The sequence below is a fragment of the Cebus imitator genome, unplaced genomic scaffold (assembly GCF_001604975.1).
Source record: "Cebus imitator isolate Cc_AM_T3 unplaced genomic scaffold, Cebus_imitator-1.0 Scaffold14, whole genome shotgun sequence".
Classification (NCBI taxonomy): Eukaryota; Metazoa; Chordata; class Mammalia; order Primates; family Cebidae; genus Cebus; species Cebus imitator.
Genome location: NW_016107329.1, coordinates 1,391,185 through 1,412,076, shown reverse-complemented (window position 1 = coordinate 1,412,076; position 20,892 = coordinate 1,391,185). Strand labels below are relative to the sequence as shown.

General features: G+C 40.1%; 1 protein-coding gene across 1 annotated transcript in view; it reads right to left on the bottom strand.

Annotated features, from left to right (window-relative positions):
* The window catches only part of ERCC5 (ERCC excision repair 5, endonuclease), a 35,168-nt gene extending 20,896 nt beyond the window's left edge, over nt 1-14,272 (bottom strand). The window contains exons 1-4 of the mRNA XM_017501450.1: nt 13,766-14,272; nt 8,013-8,188; nt 6,426-6,541; nt 5,880-5,966 (exon numbers count right to left, since the gene is read on the bottom strand). Of these exons, the coding sequence (XP_017356939.1) occupies nt 5,880-5,966; nt 6,426-6,541; nt 8,013-8,188; nt 13,766-13,853 (467 nt within the window). The 5' untranslated portion in view covers nt 13,854-14,272. The remainder of the gene's footprint in view (nt 1-5,879; nt 5,967-6,425; nt 6,542-8,012; nt 8,189-13,765) is intronic.
* Nucleotides 14,273-20,892: the final 6,620 nt, after the last annotated feature.

Below are 20,892 nucleotides of genomic sequence, written 5' to 3'. Positions count from 1 at the left end.
GCTATTGCGAATGGTGCTGTGATGAACATATATGTGCTTGTGTTTATTATTATTATTATGACTATTTGAGATGAAGTCTCACTCTATCCCCCAAGCTGGAGTACAGTGTTGCAATCTTGGTTCACTGCAACCTCTGCCTCCTGGGTTCAAGCGATTCCCCTGTCTCAGCCTCCTGTGTAGCCGGGACTACAGGCGCCCACCACCACTCCTGGCTAAATTTTTTGTATTTTAATAGAGATGGGGTTTCATCATATTGACCAGGATGGTCTTATCTCCTGACCTCGTGATCTGCCAGCCTCAGCCTCCCAAAGTGCTGGGATGATAGGAGTGAGCCACTGCACCCGGCCTAAACATATTTTTAAGGTCTGCAAATGCCCTTCTTCTGCAGCTGTCAAACTGAAGAAAGTTATCTTAGAATTCCGCAAAGTCTCGGAACATGTAGTCTTCAATGACACACACTGTGGATGCTAAGATTTACAAACTCAGTAACTTCTCGGGCTGACTGAAATATTTTTCAAGAAGGCAGCTGTGCACCTCCTGCTGGCGGGTTGGTTGCCTCCCTGGTGCAGCCGCTCTGCTAGTGGAAAGGCCCACATGTTCCTTAGAACTCTTTCTTTTTCTATATAGCCAGAACAATCCTCTGCTCACCCTCCTAATTGGTACACCGATATACACTGGGGCTGGCTTTGCTGTGTTGCCCAGCCTGGACTTAAACTCCTGGACTGAAATGATCCTCCCGTCTTAGCCTCCCAAGTACCTGGGACTATAGGCCTGTGCTCCCAGCACTTGGCTGATGCAGTCTTTTACACACCGGGCACTACCCTTGCAAATAAAAGTGCCAAATAAAATAACTGTACCATCTACTTTCTAGGTCTGGTTCTATTCTTGATCCGTATGTGATTCTAGGCAAATCATTGCCTCTAGGCTGGACCTCAGTATTCAAGGAAATAAAATGAGTGTTTTGGATTATATATTTAATAACCTTTCCTGTTCTAAAATTTAAAACCCTCACTCATCTCAAGGTTAACTTTCTGTTTGTTTATGACTTGCTGTCCTGTCCCATTGGCTGTTGAGAGAAGAAATGAGGCAAGTGGGATACCGGAAACTCAAAGTTGCTAGGAAATTAAGTCCTGGCCCAAATATGCGTTTTATTTTTCTCCATGTAACTTATCCCCACCTAGTGGCTAAAAGTTAAAATAGCAACTCATACTTTGGAGAGAAAAGGGATTTTATTGACCACATCCAAATAACGTTTTCTTAGGGGAAGTGATACACGGTGTATATATGTAGGCCATGTTTTTAAACAACAGGTTCAAGATGATGGCTGAAAATCCTCCTGTATCCACTATGCATGATAATTACAAGGGCTGGAGTTACCAGAAAGGCAGAAAAATAATTTTCAAAAGGTTGTTTCTAGAAGCTGCTTTGAAGAACCTTTATGCCACACATAACAAGAAATTTTTTGTGTGCCTTGGTTTTTTACAGTTATTTTGAGTAATGAAATTTGAAGACAACCAATCCCTGACAAATCAGAGACAACATCAGAGAATAAGAGTCATTTGTTTAAAGTTGACACACACGCAGGGCAAAGTTTATTTATCCATTTTTAAATCCTGGAAAGTGTATGCAGAAAGGAACTATACTTCCTGGTTGTCTGGAACACACCCCATCTGAACAGTTCAGTGGAGTTTCTGGGTTTTTTTTTTTTTTTTTTTTTTTTTTTTCTCATTTGTGCGCCTGTGGGCCACCGAACTAGTAGGCTAGTTATAGAACCTGTGGGACTTTCAGGAACCTACATGAAATTTTTGAAAAAGGAAGTAGCGTAAAATAAGGTCCCAGGAAACAGATGTTTTACTCAGAACTCTGAAGCAAAAACACCTTGTTATAATAGTTGTGCTTAGACTTTTTGTTATGGACGAGGATAAAAAAGTGGAGTAAGAATCTTTGCTATTGCTCAAAGAGTCTTCTTGTTTGAGTTCTTCTAATATTGTTAGGCCACTTTTGTTAGATCAGTTGTATTCAGAAGCCAACAGCTAAAATTTAGGCCAGGATTTGTGGGATCATTTATATTCCATACAACTCATCAATTTGAGGACAGAGTTACAATAATTTTTACTTAAACTATTACACAAAAACCTCTTTATAAATTAATGTTAAGACTTAGAATTCACTCGTTTACTTTGTCTCGGGTAAGCTTGCTGAAGTTTGTGCATTTTATTGATCTCAGAGAATCAACTTTTGTTATTGTTGATTTTCTATATTGCTTTCCCATTTTCAACTTTTTAAATTCATGTTTTCATTTTTATCATTTTTTCACTTCTGCTTTCTTAAATTTAATTTGTTAATCTTTCTCTAGCTTCCTAAAGTAGAATCATAGGTTATTAATTTTAAGTTTTTCTAACTTCTTTTTAAAATGTATGTATTAAAAGCCAAACATTTCCTTTGAAGCGCTACTTTTACTAGCTATAATTTCATTCAAAATATATTTAATTTTTTTTCAAGGCTTCTTCTTGAGCCTATTTTTATTTAGAGATGTTTTGTTTAATCTCCAAATATTTGGAGATTTTTCCAGTCAACTTATTACATCTAGCTTAATCCCACTGTGCTGTGAGAACACACTTTGTCTTCAATCCATGTCTTAAATCTATCATGGTAAATCTTAAATTTACCATGTAGGGAAATAATGAAAATGTGAGCATAAATTTAAAAAGTTGAAAATGAGAAAACAGGCTGGGTTGGGTGGCTTACACCTACCTGTAATTGTAGCATTCCAGGAGGCCACAGAGAGGTGACTGCTTGAGGTCAGAAATTTGATGCCAGCCAGAGCCACATAGCAAGGCCCAATTTCTACAAAAATAAAAAATAATTCAGATGTGGTGGCATGTGTCTGTAGTTCCAGCTACTCAGAAGGCTGAAGTAGGAGGATTGCTTGAGTTCAGGAGTTTGAGGTTACAGTGAACCATAATTGTGCCTGGGTGATAGGGCAAGACCCTGTTTCAAACGAAAGAAAAGAAAATGAAAAAACAATATAGAAAATACCTAACATCAAAGGTAGTTATTTGAAAAGATCAATAAAATAGACAAACCTCCAGCATGGCTTACCAACACACAAAAATGCAGGAAGAAGACATGAATTACCACTTTCACAAATGAAAGAAGTATCATTACAACTGATTTCCTGGACACTCAAAGGAGAAAGAGGGGATACTATGAAGAAATGTTTGCCCACAAATTTGATAAGTAGATGAAATGGACCAATTTTTTGAGAGATACACACTGGCAACATTCACGCAAAGGGAAGAATAATAACCTTAATCTCTGTATGTAAAATAAATTAAATCAATAACTTAAAAATCTTGGGTAAGGAGTGGTGGCTCACGCCTGTAATCCCAGGACTTTGGGAGGGTGAGGCAGGCAGATCAGCTGAGGTCAGGAGTTCAAGACCAGCCTGACCAACATGGAGAAAACCTGTCTCTACTGAAAACACAAAATTAGCCAAGCCTGGTGGTACATACCTGTTATCTCAGCTACTGGGGAGGCTGAGACAGGAGAATCACCTGAACCTGGGAGGTGGAAGTTTTTGTGAGCTGAGAACGTGCCATTGCACTCCAGCCTGGGCAAGAAGAGCAAAACTCTGTCTAAAACCAAACCAAAACAAAACAAAACCTTCAAAAAAGAAAGCACCAGACCAAGACTATTTTTAGGTGATTTATATCCAGCAGTTAATGAAGAAATAATAATTATTTTGAATTTCTTCCCAAAATAATAGTAAATACTTTCTAACTCATTTTATGATGCCAGAACCACTCTAATACCAAAACAAGATAAAGACATTGCTAGGGAAAAATAAGCTTACAGGCCAATATTTCCTGTGAATATAGACACAAAAGTCCTTAACAAAATATCAACAAACTGAACTCACTCTACCGGAGTTCTGAGCTCACTCTACCAGAGTGAGTTCAGAATTGAGTAATTAAGTAACTGGATGGTAGATCATGAGAGTCAGTTTTCTCATTTATGGAGTGGGAGGTTACAGACAGGCAAAAGGAGAAGGCTAGAATGGTCTATGTTGCAATAGATTAAAACTGGAAACCTCAGTATGAACTCATAATCAGCTTATTATAGGTATAGATGGTCATTTATAGGAATGTTTGTGAAAACATAGGTTAGTATATATACATATTTGAGAAGATATAGAAGCAATGATTCCCCAGTAGTAATGAAAGCACCCACTACTCTGATCTTGGTTTCCTAAACCATTTTCCAATATGAAGAATCAGGGCTCTTTGGAGAAGTGCCTGATTCTAAGAACAGGGCACAAGCATAGGCAATGAGGCTGGAACATTGTTGGTGCCAGAAAGCAAGCAAGTGCTGAACACACACACACACACACACACACACACACACACACACACAAAACCTTGCATAAAACATAAAACACAACAATGGGGTATGTCAATAAGGCATGGAAGCCCACCAAAATAGCTCTCTATGGCCAAAACTGGAATAATCTGAGCAACAAAACAGCATGGTGTTGGAGTAAATGCAAAGTATAAAACAAATACCCATGATTCCACACTGATATAAATAAATGATTGAATAACTAACTTCCCACACCACCAGTGTGGGCTGTGTGCAGTAACTTCCAAAGAGAACAATCAGGAAGGGGGAAAATAATAATTTTACACTGGAGAAATCTGACAAGCACGATCTCAGCCATGTGATCACACTTGACATCAAGAGTGATGTCATGTTCCAATAGTAAGTAATGAGATGGAAGCTGTAATGAAAAGTCTCCCATCAAAGAAACGCCCAGGACCAAATGACTTCACAGTAAATTCTACCAAACTCTTAAAGAAGAACTAATACCAATTCTACTCCAACTATTCCAAAAAATAGAGGAGGCAGGAACACTTCAAACCTCATTCTGTGAGGCTGGTATTACCCTGATACTGAAAGCAGACTAAGACACATCAAAAAAAAAAAAAAAAAGAAAAAGAAAGAAAGAAAGAAAAGAAAAAAGAAAAAAAGAAATGAGAAGCTAGAAAGTGTTTTAAGTAAGGAAATGACAATATTAGATTTGGATTTTAAACAGACTATAACACAAAACAGAGATTGGGCTTGATGGGAGGAGTTATTACAAAAAGGATAAGATCAAAGACAAAGACAGAAGTTTAAAAGCTAATAATGTAAACTGGAGAAAAAATGAAGGTGGTAGCAATGGAGACAAACAGAACTGAGCTGATTCAAAAGCTAAGTTGTTTCTTGGGGACTCCTGGGAAAGGAAGAAGTGGAGGGAAGGACAGAGGACAAAGGCAAACTGTCAAGCCTTCTGGTTCTCCAACTTCATTTCAAACACAGAAACTGCCAGCAGTTAAGAGATAGACAGAGGAAGTGGAGTCCACAAAGAGGCTGAGCAGAAACGCCAGAGAGATGCCAGGGGAACAGAGCAGTGTGGCATGGTGTTTGGGGCAGAGAAGTCAAGCACACTGAGAAGTGCAAAGTATTTGCCAGATTTAGCAACAAGGATGTCATGGGTTGTGGTATTTTAGCATCATGGTGAGAGAGATCATACTGGATTGAGAAGCAGCTAGAAACAGCATGTGTAAGCAAAGTGCAAGCAAAACTAAAATTCATGCCTTGGAGAATTTTAAATCCACAGTCCTGGCAGAAGTTCTTCAGAATGAAAAGGAATAAGGATCATGAATCACCAAACACAAAGAACAGTAAATAAAAAATTTAGTCTTTGAAAAATATTCTAAAAGGTATAGAGCATGCCTATTTCAGATGCATTAAAAAATTTTCACATGCCTTATTACATAGATAACACATCGTGTAGCAATGACTAAAATAATATTCTTAAATAGTTCAACATTTACCTGTGTTTTTCTTCCTCTTGTAAAGGAGGCAAAACATAGATGTCGTTTTCTCTTCGAACTTGCGTAAGACTTGGTAGTGCTTCATTTCTGCAAAGTACACAAATCTTTAAACAGGTAATATGAAACAGAATTCTGAGTTGAGAATACCTCCCCACTGATTACGCAGACCCTGCTCAGGGAGATGAACGGGGACCTGAACTGGTTCCCCTCCGGCCACTGCTGTGGAAAATAAGTACAGCCAAGAGAAAGGAAGGAAACGTGGAGGGGCTGCTCACCTAGAGTCAAGAATAAGAGCAGAATGAAAGTAAAAAGTGTACACAATGCACCATGTCAGCTTTTCTTTCTCATGAGCAAAGCTGACTCTCACAAAGTGGAGAATTGCCACACCTTCACATTACATACCAGGTCAAATCCCAGCCTACTGGTCTCATTTCACTCTCTATTTTCTGTTGAGTTAAAATTAGATAGAAGAGAACCACAGGAATTCAAGACAAAAATCACTGTTCTAAAACTTCATTTCTAACATGACTATAATTTTCCTCTTGCCTTTTGCTTTTGAAGGCAGTTTTGATGGCTTGTCTTTTCAAAAATGTTTTCAGAAGCTTCTCTGTCGTTTTCCTGGAGTCACTGGACGCTGAGTCCTTTCTCTGCCTTCTCTTCGCCTATGGGAAGAAAGGATGTAAGATCTCACTTGGGGATATTAGACCATTAGAAACACTGCTGTGATTTCCCATAGAATTTGGTTTGTCTGAGTTTGTAGACTACAGCTGCTTTAGCATTTCCTCCTAATTGCCATATCAACAAATACCTTTAGGAGGCTGCTACATAAAGGACACCTAGAGTTTCCGTCTATTACTTAATGGGCTACTATACAATATATCTGGGGAACTATTAGTTTCTTTTAAATGTCCTTTAATATGCCCAAGAAATGGAAATCTTAATGATATATAATCAAGTAAATGCTTCCCCAAAAGAAAGCTTTATTTATTCTTTAAAATGTCACTGTTATACCAAAAACATTTCTAATATTGCTTTTTATAAACATGCATTACTTATACGTAAATCTGCCCTTCAACGTTCAAGATTATGTATCATGAGAAATTCTAAAAGGTATAGAAATATCTTGTAAGAAATGTTGAAGAAGGGACAAATGGATAGTCCTGTGCTTATGGCTTGATATCAGATACAAAATAGTTGAGATATTCTCTTTTCCTTTCTAATCCTCCCACAAAGTACCTGATATATGGCTTTTATATAATATATCAGGTATACCTTGGGTAACTGAAAACTGCAATATTCAAGTCTAGAAACTCTTACTGAGGCAACAAATGCTCCCCCAGAATTTACAAAGCTTTACTTTTATCCCATATCCTCACTTAATTAGACAGTCTCTGTCTGGTATGATGACAAAAGTCATCATTTCATTACTTTGGAATTTTCAACATATAAAAGTCATATATCCAAATGGGTGCTGTCATTTGGACTGTTTAAACATTATTTTATGACACTTTTTTAGAGATGGGGTCTCCTTGTGTTGCCAAGTATAGACTTGGGCTCAAGCAATCCTCCTGCCCCAGCCTTCCAAAAACATTTTTAAAAAGTACTTCCAGAACAATAAAGCAGCAACTCATTCTCATTCTTCTACATCATACTCAATTTCCTTCCTAGATAATCCATTTCAGTCATCACTTGGCACCACATAGCATCACTTCCTCCTAAAATCCAATTCCCCTTGAAAGAAGACTTGCTATCATGGAGGATACCTGATCTCAGATTCAGGGAGGCACCTCCCAGAGGGTTTCCACAGTGTTCAGAGTGATGGTGGCATCCTTGAAATAAATATAGAATACCTAACAAGATCCTCTAAAGGGAAAGTCTCAACTGCAAGGGTTTTGGAAGTTAGTTCTATTTAAATTTTATCATTGTACCCATGATGAACTCTCATAAAAATTTTTAAAAGAAAAATTAATTGTTCAGGATAAAAAAAAGTAGATGTAAGTAAACTGAATATGTGTCAAAATAAGTCTGTTTCTAAAATTCTAAACAGAAAACAAAAATTTTATGTGAACTTTTCTAAGAATACAAAAAGAAAAAAACTTATTTGACACTTACCAAAAACTAGGTGACACTTACCAAAGTCTGTTTCTTCAATAGAGGAGCGTCCCCATCAAACACAAATATAGGGCGAATTCGAAAAAATAAGAGTTTGCAGAGCCGATGGAACAAAGTGAGAAGATGAGCATTTTCTATTGAGTTCCCATGGCGATCCCGGACTCCCTTAAGTGCTTGGTTTAACCAAATGCTAATATCTGGGAGAATTGTTAATGGAAAAAACTCTGGAATTTTTCTCTTCATCCTCAAAACTTTAATTTCCCAACAGCTGATATTATCCAAACGTTGAACACTAGCTACTTATCACTATTCATTTAAAATCGAAAAACACTTAGCTCTCATGGAATCTACCTAAAGTCAGTTAACTTTAGTTGAGCTCTTGTTACCCCTATTCACATACTGCATTTTAAAATCAGACAGACACATCCTTTTAAGAGGTCTCATTGCAAAGAATTGCTTCATTTTAAAAAAAGCAATCACTAAAGAATTTCCATAAATTAGCACAAACTTTCTAGAACAATGTGACAATTCACAGTGAAAAAAATCTTTAAAACTTGCAGTCTATTTTACCACTTCCAGACATTGATCCTCAGAAAATCATCATGGATATATAATAAAAGTTGTTTATAGAATGCTTGTTTATAATAATGAAAGTATAAAAATCAGCTTAAAAGTTTTACAGCAGGTCTTTCCTAAAAACTAATTATGGCAGACATATTTGCTAGAATACCAAAAGGCCCTTATAAATGGAAGCTGCAGGAACATGTACAGTAAGGAAGACAGTCGTTAAACATTATTAAAGATAGTAAAACAGATAATAAAAGCACATAAAGTATAACTCCATTTTCTGATACAGTATATATGTTAAAAAAAAAACTGGAAGTTCACACATCAGAGTAGATATTATGCCTGTGAGATTAAAGATAATTTATATTTTCATCTTGAAGTTTTCTCATATTTTTCAACTTTTCTAAAAAGTGCTTCTCAAAAAATTTTGTATTTGTCCAGAAGAGTAACGCACACTCTGCTGGTTTTCCTGCTCAAAGACTCTTCGCCAGCTTCTAAGACACAGATAAAGTATCCACCTCGTCAGTGCTCTCTCGAGCCCTCTTCTTTCCTCCTGTCTGAACTATCAACCTCCACTCCTCTCCACACACACCACGCCCTGGCTACATGTATACCTCTGGCCCAGAGCACTCTCCTGACCCCAGAATGGAGAGCCCAGAGGACATCTCTACCCCATGCCTCAGACATTTCCAACTTAACATGATCAAAACAAGAACTCCATGTCTTCTCCCCTAAGCTGCTCATGCCCCATTCTCAGTGAATGTCACTGGCATTCACCCAAGCCAGAATGCTGGGCATTACCCCCTATACACCCCCCCCCATCAACTATTACCAGGTCTATCAATTCTACCTTCTAATATATCTTGAAGGTATATACTAGATTTCACCAATGTATCCTTGGTGAACCCTCCAAAGCTTCCCATTGCCTTCAAGATACTATCTAAAACTACCTCTCCTGGTCTATGAAGCTCTGAACGGTCTGGCCTCTGCTCATTTCCAGCCACTGGGCTTTTCTCAAACCCCAGAAATCACTACGCTCCTTCCTGCCCCCAGGTTCTTCTCACATGCTGCCTCCTCTGCCTGAAACAGTTTTTCCCTCTCTTGGCCTAGTTATCTCCTACTCTAAGGTCTCAGTCTATGGGTCACTTCCTCAGTCTAGATGAAGACCTCCTTCTTGTATATGTTCCTATTTTTAAAATATACTGAGAATGGATGCAGTGGCTCACACCTGTAATCCCAGCACTTTGGGAGGCCAAGGCAGGTGGATCATGAGGTCAGGAGATCGAGACCATCCCACCCAATATGGTGAAATCCCGTCTCTACTAAAAATACAAAAATTAGCTGGGCATGGTGGCATGCATCTGTAGTCCCAGCTACTCAAGAGGCTAAGGCAGGAGAATCGCTTGACCCAGGAGGCGAAGTTTGCAATGAGCCGAGATCACGCCACTGCACTCCAGCCTGGGCAAAAGTGAGACTCCATTTCAAAAAAAAAAAAAAAACATATATATAAATGTGTGTGTGTGTGGCTTTTAATTATATAGCTTTTATATATATAGCTTATATATCTATATATAGCTTTTATATATAAGAGATATATATATATATACACTTATATATATACACCTATATATACACATACCTATATATCAATTTATATATATGATACATGGTTTTTATCTTATATAAAGATATGTATAGCTTATATATATATATATATATATGGCTTATTATGTGGCAGAAATTTTTCTATGGATTGGCATATCCAGTGTACTGAACAAAACAAAGTATTTACCCTGTGGAGTTTATAATCTAGCAGGGAAAAAACAAGCCTGTGTGCTCCATGGCTTGTCCTGGCAATTTGTGCACTGTACTCCCTTTCACAGGACTCTTACACATAATAAATGCCTGCTAATAAGTGGAACAGTTTGGTATTTAAATAAATGTACACTGCCTAACTTTTATCACAATAAAAAAAAAGTAGGCCCATCAACAATTAACTTAAGAAACATATGTAACAAAATACCTAGTGGAAAGCAAGCTAATGCTATACTTATTTCTATAATATTTAGCAATATCATGGGCCAGGCATATCCAAGACCCTAGAGATATGCATCAAACACCACAGCCATGAACAAAACAGATATGGTCCATATCTCCAAGAAGCCTGTGCAGCAGGACAAAAGGAATGGCAGGAGGTGATACAGCCACCAAGAAGTTTCTAGAATGTGATTTAAGGATCACTCTGATGAATATGTGAACAATAAATTATAAGGAAACCAGTTCTAAAATGAGTTACAATAGCCAAAGTAAAAGCAGACAGTAGCAGTGGAGACCATGAAAAGAGGTCAGATAAAAGATATATCTCAGAGGCAGAACTTGGTGTTATGTACATCTATCTTATATTAGATCAACGTTTCTGCTTGCTGTAAGTATTGTCTGGAAAAGCCATGGAGCTTGCCATTGTATAGGATTCAACCAGTTTCTACTTGGCCCACTACTTTAAACTTTAAATTAAGTGAGAAAATCTAGTTTAAGATCAGTGGCTCTCATCCCTTCTATCCACTAGAATGAATATGAAGCTTCTGAAACATATGGATTATTAACCATAGGCCTAAAATTCTAAATCGTATAGGCTGAGGTAGGTCTTCTTTTTTTTTTTTATTTTTTAATTTACTACAGGTAGTGCCAATTCTCGGCTAGGGTTGAGAATTTTAGCTTGAAATTCTTAGAGATGAAATATGTAAAATTAGATGACCTGAAAATATTCATGTAAATTGTTAGACAAGAAATATGTAAAACTAGACATTCTGAAAATATTTGTATAATTTGACTTGTGTAATTTCAGTAAGTTTATATAAGCAAAATTAAATTTCTGCTGAGGACAGAAAAATTAAAATCTGCAGCAAAGCCAAAAATCACTTTAAGTATAAGACCCGAAGACCAATAAAATTTCAATACAAAAAAATAAGTTTCTTTAGTTCCTTAGTTAGGTGACTTAAAATGTAATTAATCTCCATTAGTATATATAGCCTAAAGAGACTGCAGTATCTTGCTAATACACCTAAATGCATCTTACAAACATTAAGCCTGTAACAGGCCAAAGTTTAACTGTTAATTCTGCATTATTTGACACAGACATTCAGACTGTATAAATAAACAAGACACTAAGCTATATAGATGGTTAAAAGACCAAACAATTATAGGCATACAAGAGTAAATTATGAACCTAGTATAATCATGGGTAAGTTCGTCATTAACAAACAATACAATAAACTCTAAATAATTTCAGGTGTCTGAATTTCTGTGAAAATGAAATAAAGCAAAATCAGTCGCAAAACAGGTAATCAAGTATTCTTCTTTAACATAAACGAGGTTATTATGTATATATGAGGTTGTCATTATGACTAGAATATCTTTGACAGTCTTTATTTATTTAGAGACAGGCATGAACACAGCTCATTGCAGCCTTGATCTCCTGGGCCCAAGCAATCTTCCTGCCTCAGCCTTCTGTGTAGCTGGGACCACAGGTGCAGGGCACCACGTCCAACTAATTTTTTGACTCTGTGTAGAGACAGGGGTTTCACTATGTTGCCTAGGCTGGTCTTGAACCCCTGGGTTCAAATGATCCTCCTGCCATGACCTCCCAAAGGGCTGGAATGACAGGCGTGAGCCACTGAGCCTGGCCACAGTCATCTTTAGTAATTCTTCACAAGGGCTGCTACATAGAGTGATATAAATCTTTCCTGAAGTTTTAAGGGTTCTTGTCACTGAAAACTAGCCTTTACCCTTTATTTCTGAGAAAATCTTTAGACTGCAATGATACTGAAGAACCGCTTGAGGGCAGTAACAGTGCATGTGCTTTAAAACAAAACAAAACAAAACAAAACAACACCTTTGGTTTTCCCCAATTCAAAATACTCTGTATAAAAACTGTTAAGCCAAAATTCAATTACAGATGTATTAGAAGATTATTCACTTGCAAAAAATGATAAAAATCTCATATTTTAAAATGTATCAATGTTGTTTTATTTATAAGTTGTGTACCTACTGAAGAATTAGGGCTCCACAGTCAGGGACTCCTATGCTGAAGGCCCACACACTTTTGCACTCCACTTCCCATCCCCAATCCCCACGCAATCATTTACAGGGCTCTTTCCACAAGCCCATGTGCCCCTACACTCATAGATCCCCATTTATGAAATTGGTGTAAGGTACCACCAGATTCTGAGACAGAATAGACACTCAAAACAAAAACTAAATAAGTAACAAAAAAAAGATCAAAATTTCAAAAACAGTATCACGTTTTGTTAACGAAAAAAAAAAAAATTCCAATGACAAAGAAAACCAGCCAAATATGTACAAAAACAACAGTCCTTAAAAAGTCAATTAAAAAAAATGGTAAAACACCTGTCCACACTACCCTTCCTCTAAGAAACACAAATGGGGCAAGGCTCAAGCAAAACCAGTGGTGGAAGTCTACCCTGTTCTCTCCATACTGACCTCCCAAATGGGATAACTTTAAGATTTAACGTCTTTATTCTACTAAACTTCTCTCATTTTGGTAATTTATTTATTCCTCATTCCAATCCTGTGTGTAGATACTAACACCACCTCCACTTTGCAGATGAGAGAACGAAAGCGGAAAGGAACATAAAGCACTGCCCCAAAGTGACAAACCAGGATGCACAGAGGCGCTTAAGAGTGCAAAGCTGGAGAAAGCAGACAGGCAGCCCTCCTCATCGCCCGATTTCACACTCAAGCTACCACGGATCAAAAATACTTGCGGTGGGAAAAAATAAAATATACCAATAAAAACTACAAAAATTTTTAAAATACAGTTAAATAGTTGTAAACAACTACTTACAGATCACTTACATTGCATTCGGTATTACAAGTAACCCAGAAACGATTTAAAAGATTATGGGAGGGTGTGCGTAATTTATATGCGAATACCACGCCATTATATAAGGGACTTGAAGAAACTTGAACATCCAGTTATGGGGCGGGGGGCCTCCTGGAACCAAAGCCCTGCGGATACCGAGGTACCACTGTACTTAGAAAGCCTACTGACAGAGATTCTATAGAGACCCCGACCCCGACCCAAGACCATCATCTTGCAGATGCCATTCTGCGCCCAAGGCAGAACCCAGCGAGGAATCCAGCCCTGAATCCCTGCACCCCAAGTCCCAACGCGGCGTTAAGGATACCAATTGCCAGGATCTTCCCTTCCAGCGACTCGGGGCTGACCTGCCGCCCGGAGCACTCCAGCAGCTTCCAGAGCCCCTGGACCCCCATGATGCGGCTGAGTCCTCAGAGCGGACCCCGACAACTTCTCCTCTAATTCTTCCACAACCGGCTGCACCGCCGCCCGGGAGAAAGCCCTCCCTGCTCCTTCACAGGAAGGATGGCAACTAATACAGAAGGCACGGTTTTTGGGAGGACGGCACCAACGGGACCGCAAAAAAGGGGAGAGACTGGGGCTGGAACACTTCCAGGGGCTGACACCGCCTCCCGGAAGAAAGACAGGACCAGAGAATGGCCGCCGGCGGGGAGGGCCAGGGCGTTGCCTCGCCTAGCGTTTAGTCCCAAACGTCTGCGCTTCTAATGGAAGGCCTGGGTGAGAGGGCCACGCAGGCCACGCAAACAGCCAGAAGACGTCGCTGCGACACCACTCGCCTTCACTGCACTCACGTGGCTGCGTCCGCAAACCCACGAGAAACTCGTTTCCGTCTAATACGACGCGCAGAGAGGAAGCCCCGCCTCCACGTCTGACGTATATTTTTTGCGCCTGCAGCCCTCCGGAAGTGAGAAGTTTAAGCTCTAGGGTTGATCCGTTGTTGCGTGTCTGCTTCCGCTATGCTGGCATCCTAAAGGAGTTAAATATTAAAACAATGTGCAAAAGCGCCTTCTTGGTGGGGTAGGGGGTTTTTCTGTTTTGTTTTTCGAGACAGGGTCTCACTCTGTTGCCTATACTGTAGTGCAGCGGCGTGATCATAGGTCACTACAAACGAACTCCCGGACTCAGGCGATTCTCCCATCAGCCTCTAAAGTAGCTGGGACCGCAGGGGCGCACCTCCATGCTCCGCAAATTATTTTTTGTAGAAATGGGGTCTCCCTGTGTTTCCCAGGCTGTGAGGTGACGATTTTCTACGCGCTTTTTTAGTATCGGTTTCTTACCGTTGTGCTGCCAGTTGTGAAGACACCTAATTATTGTTTTGCACGTGAAGACAACCGACAGGTGGATGCCCGCTTGGTTTTCTACTATTTGTATGCTAGCACGCAGTAACTAACGAGCAATAAAATTTAAAGCCTGTGAAAGGAAAATCTTGGGTATAAAATTTAAAGCCTGTGAAAGGAAAATCTTGAGTTCCCAAAATTACTAAGCTAAAGGGAAAAGTCAAGGGAGACTGCTCAGGACAAAACCTGCCTCCCATTCTAGTCCGTCCTCCCTCTGCTCGCTGGGATGGATGCAGATTCTGATTGCTTCCTTTGGAAAGTCTTATCATAAACTCATATGCAACCATTTGTCTCTCACCTACCTGTGTTCTGGAGGCCCCCTTCTGCTTTTAGTTGTCCCTACCTTTCTGGAAGGTCTGCTCCGATGTTAGTTATTGCTTGTCTTCCGCTAGATTTTGAATTTGTTTGCTCTTGCTTCTATAGGGTGTTGTTTTTTTTTTTTAAATTGTGTATAGTTCTTTTTTTTAATTTTTTGAATGTGATGATAGGGTGTCGATTTTAGATCTTTCCTGCTTTCTTTTGCGAGCATTTAGTGCCATCAATTTCCCTCCAAACACTGCTTTGGCTGTGTCCCAGAGATTCTTGTACGTTCTCAATGGTTTCAAATAACATTTATTTCTGTCTTAATTTCGTTACTTACTCAGTAGTCATTCAGGAGCAGGTTGTTCTGTTTCCATGTAGTTGTGCAGTTTGAAGTTGAGTTTCTTAATCCTGAGTTCTAATTTGATTGCACTGTGGTCTGAGAGACTGTTATAATTTCTGGGTTTTTTTGCATTTGCTGAGAAGTGCTTTTCTTCCAATTATGTGGTCAAGTTTGTGATGTGGTGCTGGGAAGAATGTATATTCTGTTGATTTGGGGTGGAGAGTTCTGCAGATGTCTATTAGGCCACTTGGTCCAGAGCTACTTCAAGTCCTGAATATCCTTGCTAATTTTCTGTCTCATGGATCTGGCTAATATTGACAGTGGGATGTTAAAGTCTCCCACTATTATTGTGTGGGAGTCCGAGTCTCTTAGTAGGTCTCTACAAACTTGCTTTATGAATCTGGGTGCTCCTGTATTCGGTGCATACATATTTAGGATAGTTAGCTCTTCTTATTGTATTGATCCCTTTACCATTATGTAATGCCCTTGTCCTTTATCTTTATTGGTTTAATGTCTGTTTTATCAGAGACTAGGATTGCAACCCCTGCTTTTTTTTGTTCTTCTCCATTTGCTTGGTAAATATTCTTCCATCCCTTTATTTTGAGCCTATGTGTCACTACACATGAGATGGGTCCCCTCAACACAGCACACTGATATGTCTTGACTCTTTATCCAACTGCCAGTCTGTATCTTTTAATTGGGGCATTTAGTCCATTTACATTTAAGGTTAATATTGTATGTGTGAATTTAATCCTGTCATTATGATGCTAGCTGGTTATTTTGCCTGTTAGTTGATGCAGTTTCTTCATAGTGTCAATGGTCTTTACAATTTGGCATATTTTTGTAGTGCCTGGTACCGGTTTTTCCTTTACATATTTAGTGCTTCCTTCAGAGCTCTTGTAAGGCAGGCCGAGTGGTGACAAAATCTCTCAGCATTTGCTTTTGTATAAAGGATTTTATTTCTCCTTCACTTATGATGCTTGGTTTGGCTGGATATGAAATTCTGGAATGAAAATGCTTTTCTTTAAGAATGTTGAATATTGGCCCCCACTCTCTTCTGGCTTGTAGAGTTTCTGCAGAGAGATCTGCTGTTAGTCTGATGGGCTTCCCTTTGTGGGTAACCAGACCTTTTCTCTCTGGCTGCCCTTAACATTTTTTCCTTCATTTCAACGTTGATGAATCTGATGATTATGTGTCTTGGGGTTGCCCTTCTCCAGGATATCTTTGTAGTGTTCTCTGTATCTTCTGAATTTGAATGTTGGCCTGTCTTGTTGGGTTGGGGAAGTTCTCCTGGATAATATCCTGAAGAGCGTTTTGCAACTTGGTTCCATTCTCCCCATCATTTCAGTTACACCAATCAAACATAGGTTTGGTGTTTTTACATAGTCTCATAATTTCTTGGAGGCTTTTTCATTCATTGTTTTTTCTAATCTTGTCTTCGTGCTTTATTTTATTAAGTTGATCTTCAATCTCTGACATCTTTTCTTCTGCTTGACCAATTCAGCTATTGATACTTGTGTATGCTTTATGAAGTTCTTGTGCTGTGTTTTATGTTCTTCTCTAAACTGGTTATTCTAGTTAGCAATTTCTCTAACCTGTTTTCAAGGTTTTTAGCCTCCTTGCATTGGGTTAGAACATGCTTCTTTAGCTCAGAGCAGTTTATTACCCACCTTCTGAAGCCTACTTCTGTCAGTTCATAAAACTCATTCTCCGTCCAGTTTTGTTCCCTTGCTGTCAAGGAGTTGTTATCCTTTGGAGGAGAAGAGGCATTCTGGTTTTTGGAATTTTCAGCACTGATTTTTCCTCATCTTTGTGGATTTATCTACCTTTGGTTTTGATGTTGGTAACCTTCGGATGAGGTTTCTGTGTGGACGTCCTTTTTGTTGATGTTGACACTATTCCTTTCTGTTTTTGTTAGTTTCGTCTAACAGGTCCCTCTGCTGCAGGACTGCTGGAATTTGCTGGAGGTCCACTCCAGATCCTCTTTGCCTGGGTATCACCAGCAGGGGCTGCAGAACAGCAAAGATTGCTGCCCGATCCTTCCTCTGGAAGCTTCGTCCCAGAGGAGCACCCACTAGATGCCAACCGGAGCTCTCCTGTATGAGGTGTCTTTCTACCTTTGCTAGGAGATGTCTCCCAGTCAGGAGGCATAGGTGTCAAGGACCCACTTGAGGAGCAGCCTGTTTCTTAGCAGAGCTCGAGCACTGTGCTGGGAGATCCACTGCTCTCTTCAGAGCTGGCAGGCAGAAACATTTAAGTCAGCCGAAGCTGTGCCCACAGCCACCCCTTCCCCTAGGTGCTTATCCCAGGAAAATGGCAGTTTTATGTATAAGCCCCTGACTGGGGTTGCTGTCATTCTTTCAGAGATGCCCTGCCCAGAGAGAAGGAATCTAGAGAGGCAGTCTGGCTGTAGCAGCTTTGCTGAGCTTTGGTGGGCTCTGCCCAGTTGGAACTTCCCAGCAGCTTTGTTTACACGCTAAGGGGAAAACCACCTACTCAAGCCTCAGTAATGGCAGACCCCTTCCCCTGACTAACTTTGAGCATCCCAAGTCAACTTCAGTCTGCTGTACTGGCAGTGAGAATTTCAAGCCAGTGGATCTTAACTTGCTGGCCTCCGTGGGGGTGGGATCCACTGAGCTAGACCACTTGGCTCCCTGGCTTCAGCCCCCTTTCCAGGGGAGTGAATGGTTGTGTCTCGCTGGCATTCCAGGTGCCACTGGGGTATGGAAAAAAAAAACAAACTCCTGCAGCTAGCTCACTGTCTGCCCAAATGGCTGCCTAGTTTTGTGCTTGAAACCCAGGGCCCTAGTAGGATAGGCACCAGAGGGAATCTCCTGATCTGCAGGTTGTGAAGACCATGGGAAAAACATAGTATCTGGGCCAGAGCACACTGTTCCTCATGGCACAGTCCCTCAACGGCTTCCCTTGGGTGGGGGGGAAGTTCCCCAACCCCTCAAACTTCCTGGGTGAGGTGCCACGCCACCCTGCTTCAGCTTGCCCTCCGTGGGCTGCACCCACTGTCTGTTCAGTCCCAATGAGATGAGCCAGGTACCTCAGTTGGAATTGCAGAAATAATCTCCCCTCTGCATCGGTCTCACTGGGAGCTGTTCCTATTCGGCCATCTTGCCAGCCACCCCAGAAATCCATTTTTAGCAAAGACATTTCTATGCCCAAGAAGATAATTCACAGTGGCCATGTTTGGTTGACCTAGTCACAAATAATTTTCTACAGGAATAATCATGGGAAAGTGTTTTTTGTATTTCTTCCATATATAATGTAATCCCCTGTAATTGTTCCCAGTTGTTATTTTACTGAGAGTAATATAATTCCCTGTTCAGTATTTGTCTCTTCCGCATGGTAAACTGTAAACTTAGTGAAACAAAGAACTATTTTGTTGACTCTTACATCCCCCACTCCTAGTACCTAGCAGTTGTGTAAATATTGCCTAAATGACCTCTTAAGCCTCTAGTCTAAAGCTCTCCAGTGCACCTTGCAGTCTGCTAAAAGAATCTGCTTGGTGGTTAGGCTGATCATTCATTCAGATCTCATCTGAGACATACATTGCCTGTGTTATGGTCTGAATTGTGTCCTCCAAAATTCATTTGTTGAAGCCTGAGTACCTCAGAATGTGACTATCTGAAGACATAGGGTTTAAAAATGATTAGGTTGAAACAAGGCCATTAGGATAGGCCCTAAATCCAATCTGACTGGTGTCTTTGTATGAAAAGGAAATTGGTCCACACTGAGAGACTCCAGGGATGACAAGCATAGAGGCAAGGCCATGTGAGGAAAGTGAGAAGGTGGCCCTCTGCAGGTGAAGGAGACAGGTCTCAGAAGAAACCAAACCTGCTTGCTCCTAGACTTAGTTGCCAGAAGTGTGAGAAAATACATTTCTGTTGTTTAAACCACACTATCTGTGATGTTTTGTTATGGTAGCCCTAAGAAACTAAGATACTGTGATCCTAGGCAAGTTTCTTCACCAATGAAACACTCAGTTTCTACCAGTAAAGTGGGAATGCCACCAACATCTTGCTGTTGTTGTTAAGCTATTTTAGAATTGAACTGGTAATGGTTTTCAACTTAGTTTGTTGAGTGAATGACTAGTGCAGGAGGGGGTGGGAGTGTTACGGGTAAAGTTGAGATGTAGAACATGTGATGGATCCTAGAGAAGCTGCCTAAGCCCCTCCAGTCTGGGAGAAGACAAATTGGGAAGTTTTGCAGCTGCTGCACCAACTTGGCCTAATGATGGCACATGGTTCTTTAACAGTAATAGCAGTAGGGAAAGGAACTGCTGCAGAACTTGATCTAAATGAACTTTAATTTTTTTTCTGCCCACAAGCTGGGTAAAAACAAATAGCCAACATAGGCATTTGAGTATTGTAAGTACTTTTAAAACCAAAGCAAAGGCTGAGCACAGTGGCTCACATCTGTAATCCCAGGTCTTTGGGAGACAGGGGAGGGCAGATCACTTGAGGCCAGGAGTTCGAGACCAGCCTGGCCAACATGGTGAAACCCGGTTTCTACTAAAAATACAAAAATTAGCTAGAGATGGTGGTGCATACCTATAATCCCAGCTACTCAGGAGGCTGAAGTAGGAGAACCACTTGAACCCAGGAGGGTCAGTTTGCAGACAGCACCACTGCACTCCAGCCTGGGCAACAAAGTAAGATTCCATTTCAAAAAAAAAAAAAGAACCAAAATTCTTGAATATGAAATACTCTTTTGAAGAAACAGCAACTAAGGAGTTAGCTCCTTAAGATGCTGTCTAAAGGGCTCTCTCTAAAGACTCTGAATAGTAAAATCCACATCTTCTGGAATAATAGCAAGCTCTTAAATAGCACTTCCTGTCTAAATAGCACTATTCTAAACACTGCATGTATTAGCTTATTTATTCTTCAAAATCATTTATAAAGTAGGTACTATTATGCACACTTTACTAATGAGGAAATAGGCACAGAAAAAAACATTAACCTGAACTTGCCCAAGGTGATAATAGCTTGTAAGTGCAGAGCCAGTATTTGAACTTTCACTGCTTCTATGGAGATTCCTAAAAACTGACCAAGAAATCAAATATGATGGGAATTTTACTAATCCCCTAAGAGAAATATGCAGTAACTCTTGCTTACAGCTTCTGCGGGGAAAATAATCTCACTAAACTCAAACCTCAGTGTGCTCTTAATAACTGGAGGGCCAAACTTGGAACAGATCAAGACATTTATAAAAATTGATGATAGTCGGCCGGGCGCGGTGGCTCACGCCTGTAATCCCAGCACTTTGGGAGGCCGAGGCGGGTGGATCATGAGATCAAGAGATGGAGACCATCCTGGTCAACATAGTGAAACCCCGTCTCTACTAAAAATACAAAAAATTAGCTGGGCATGGTGGCACGTGCCTGTAATCCCAGCTACTCAGGAGGCTGAGGCAGGAGAATTGCCTGAACCCAGGAGGTAGAGG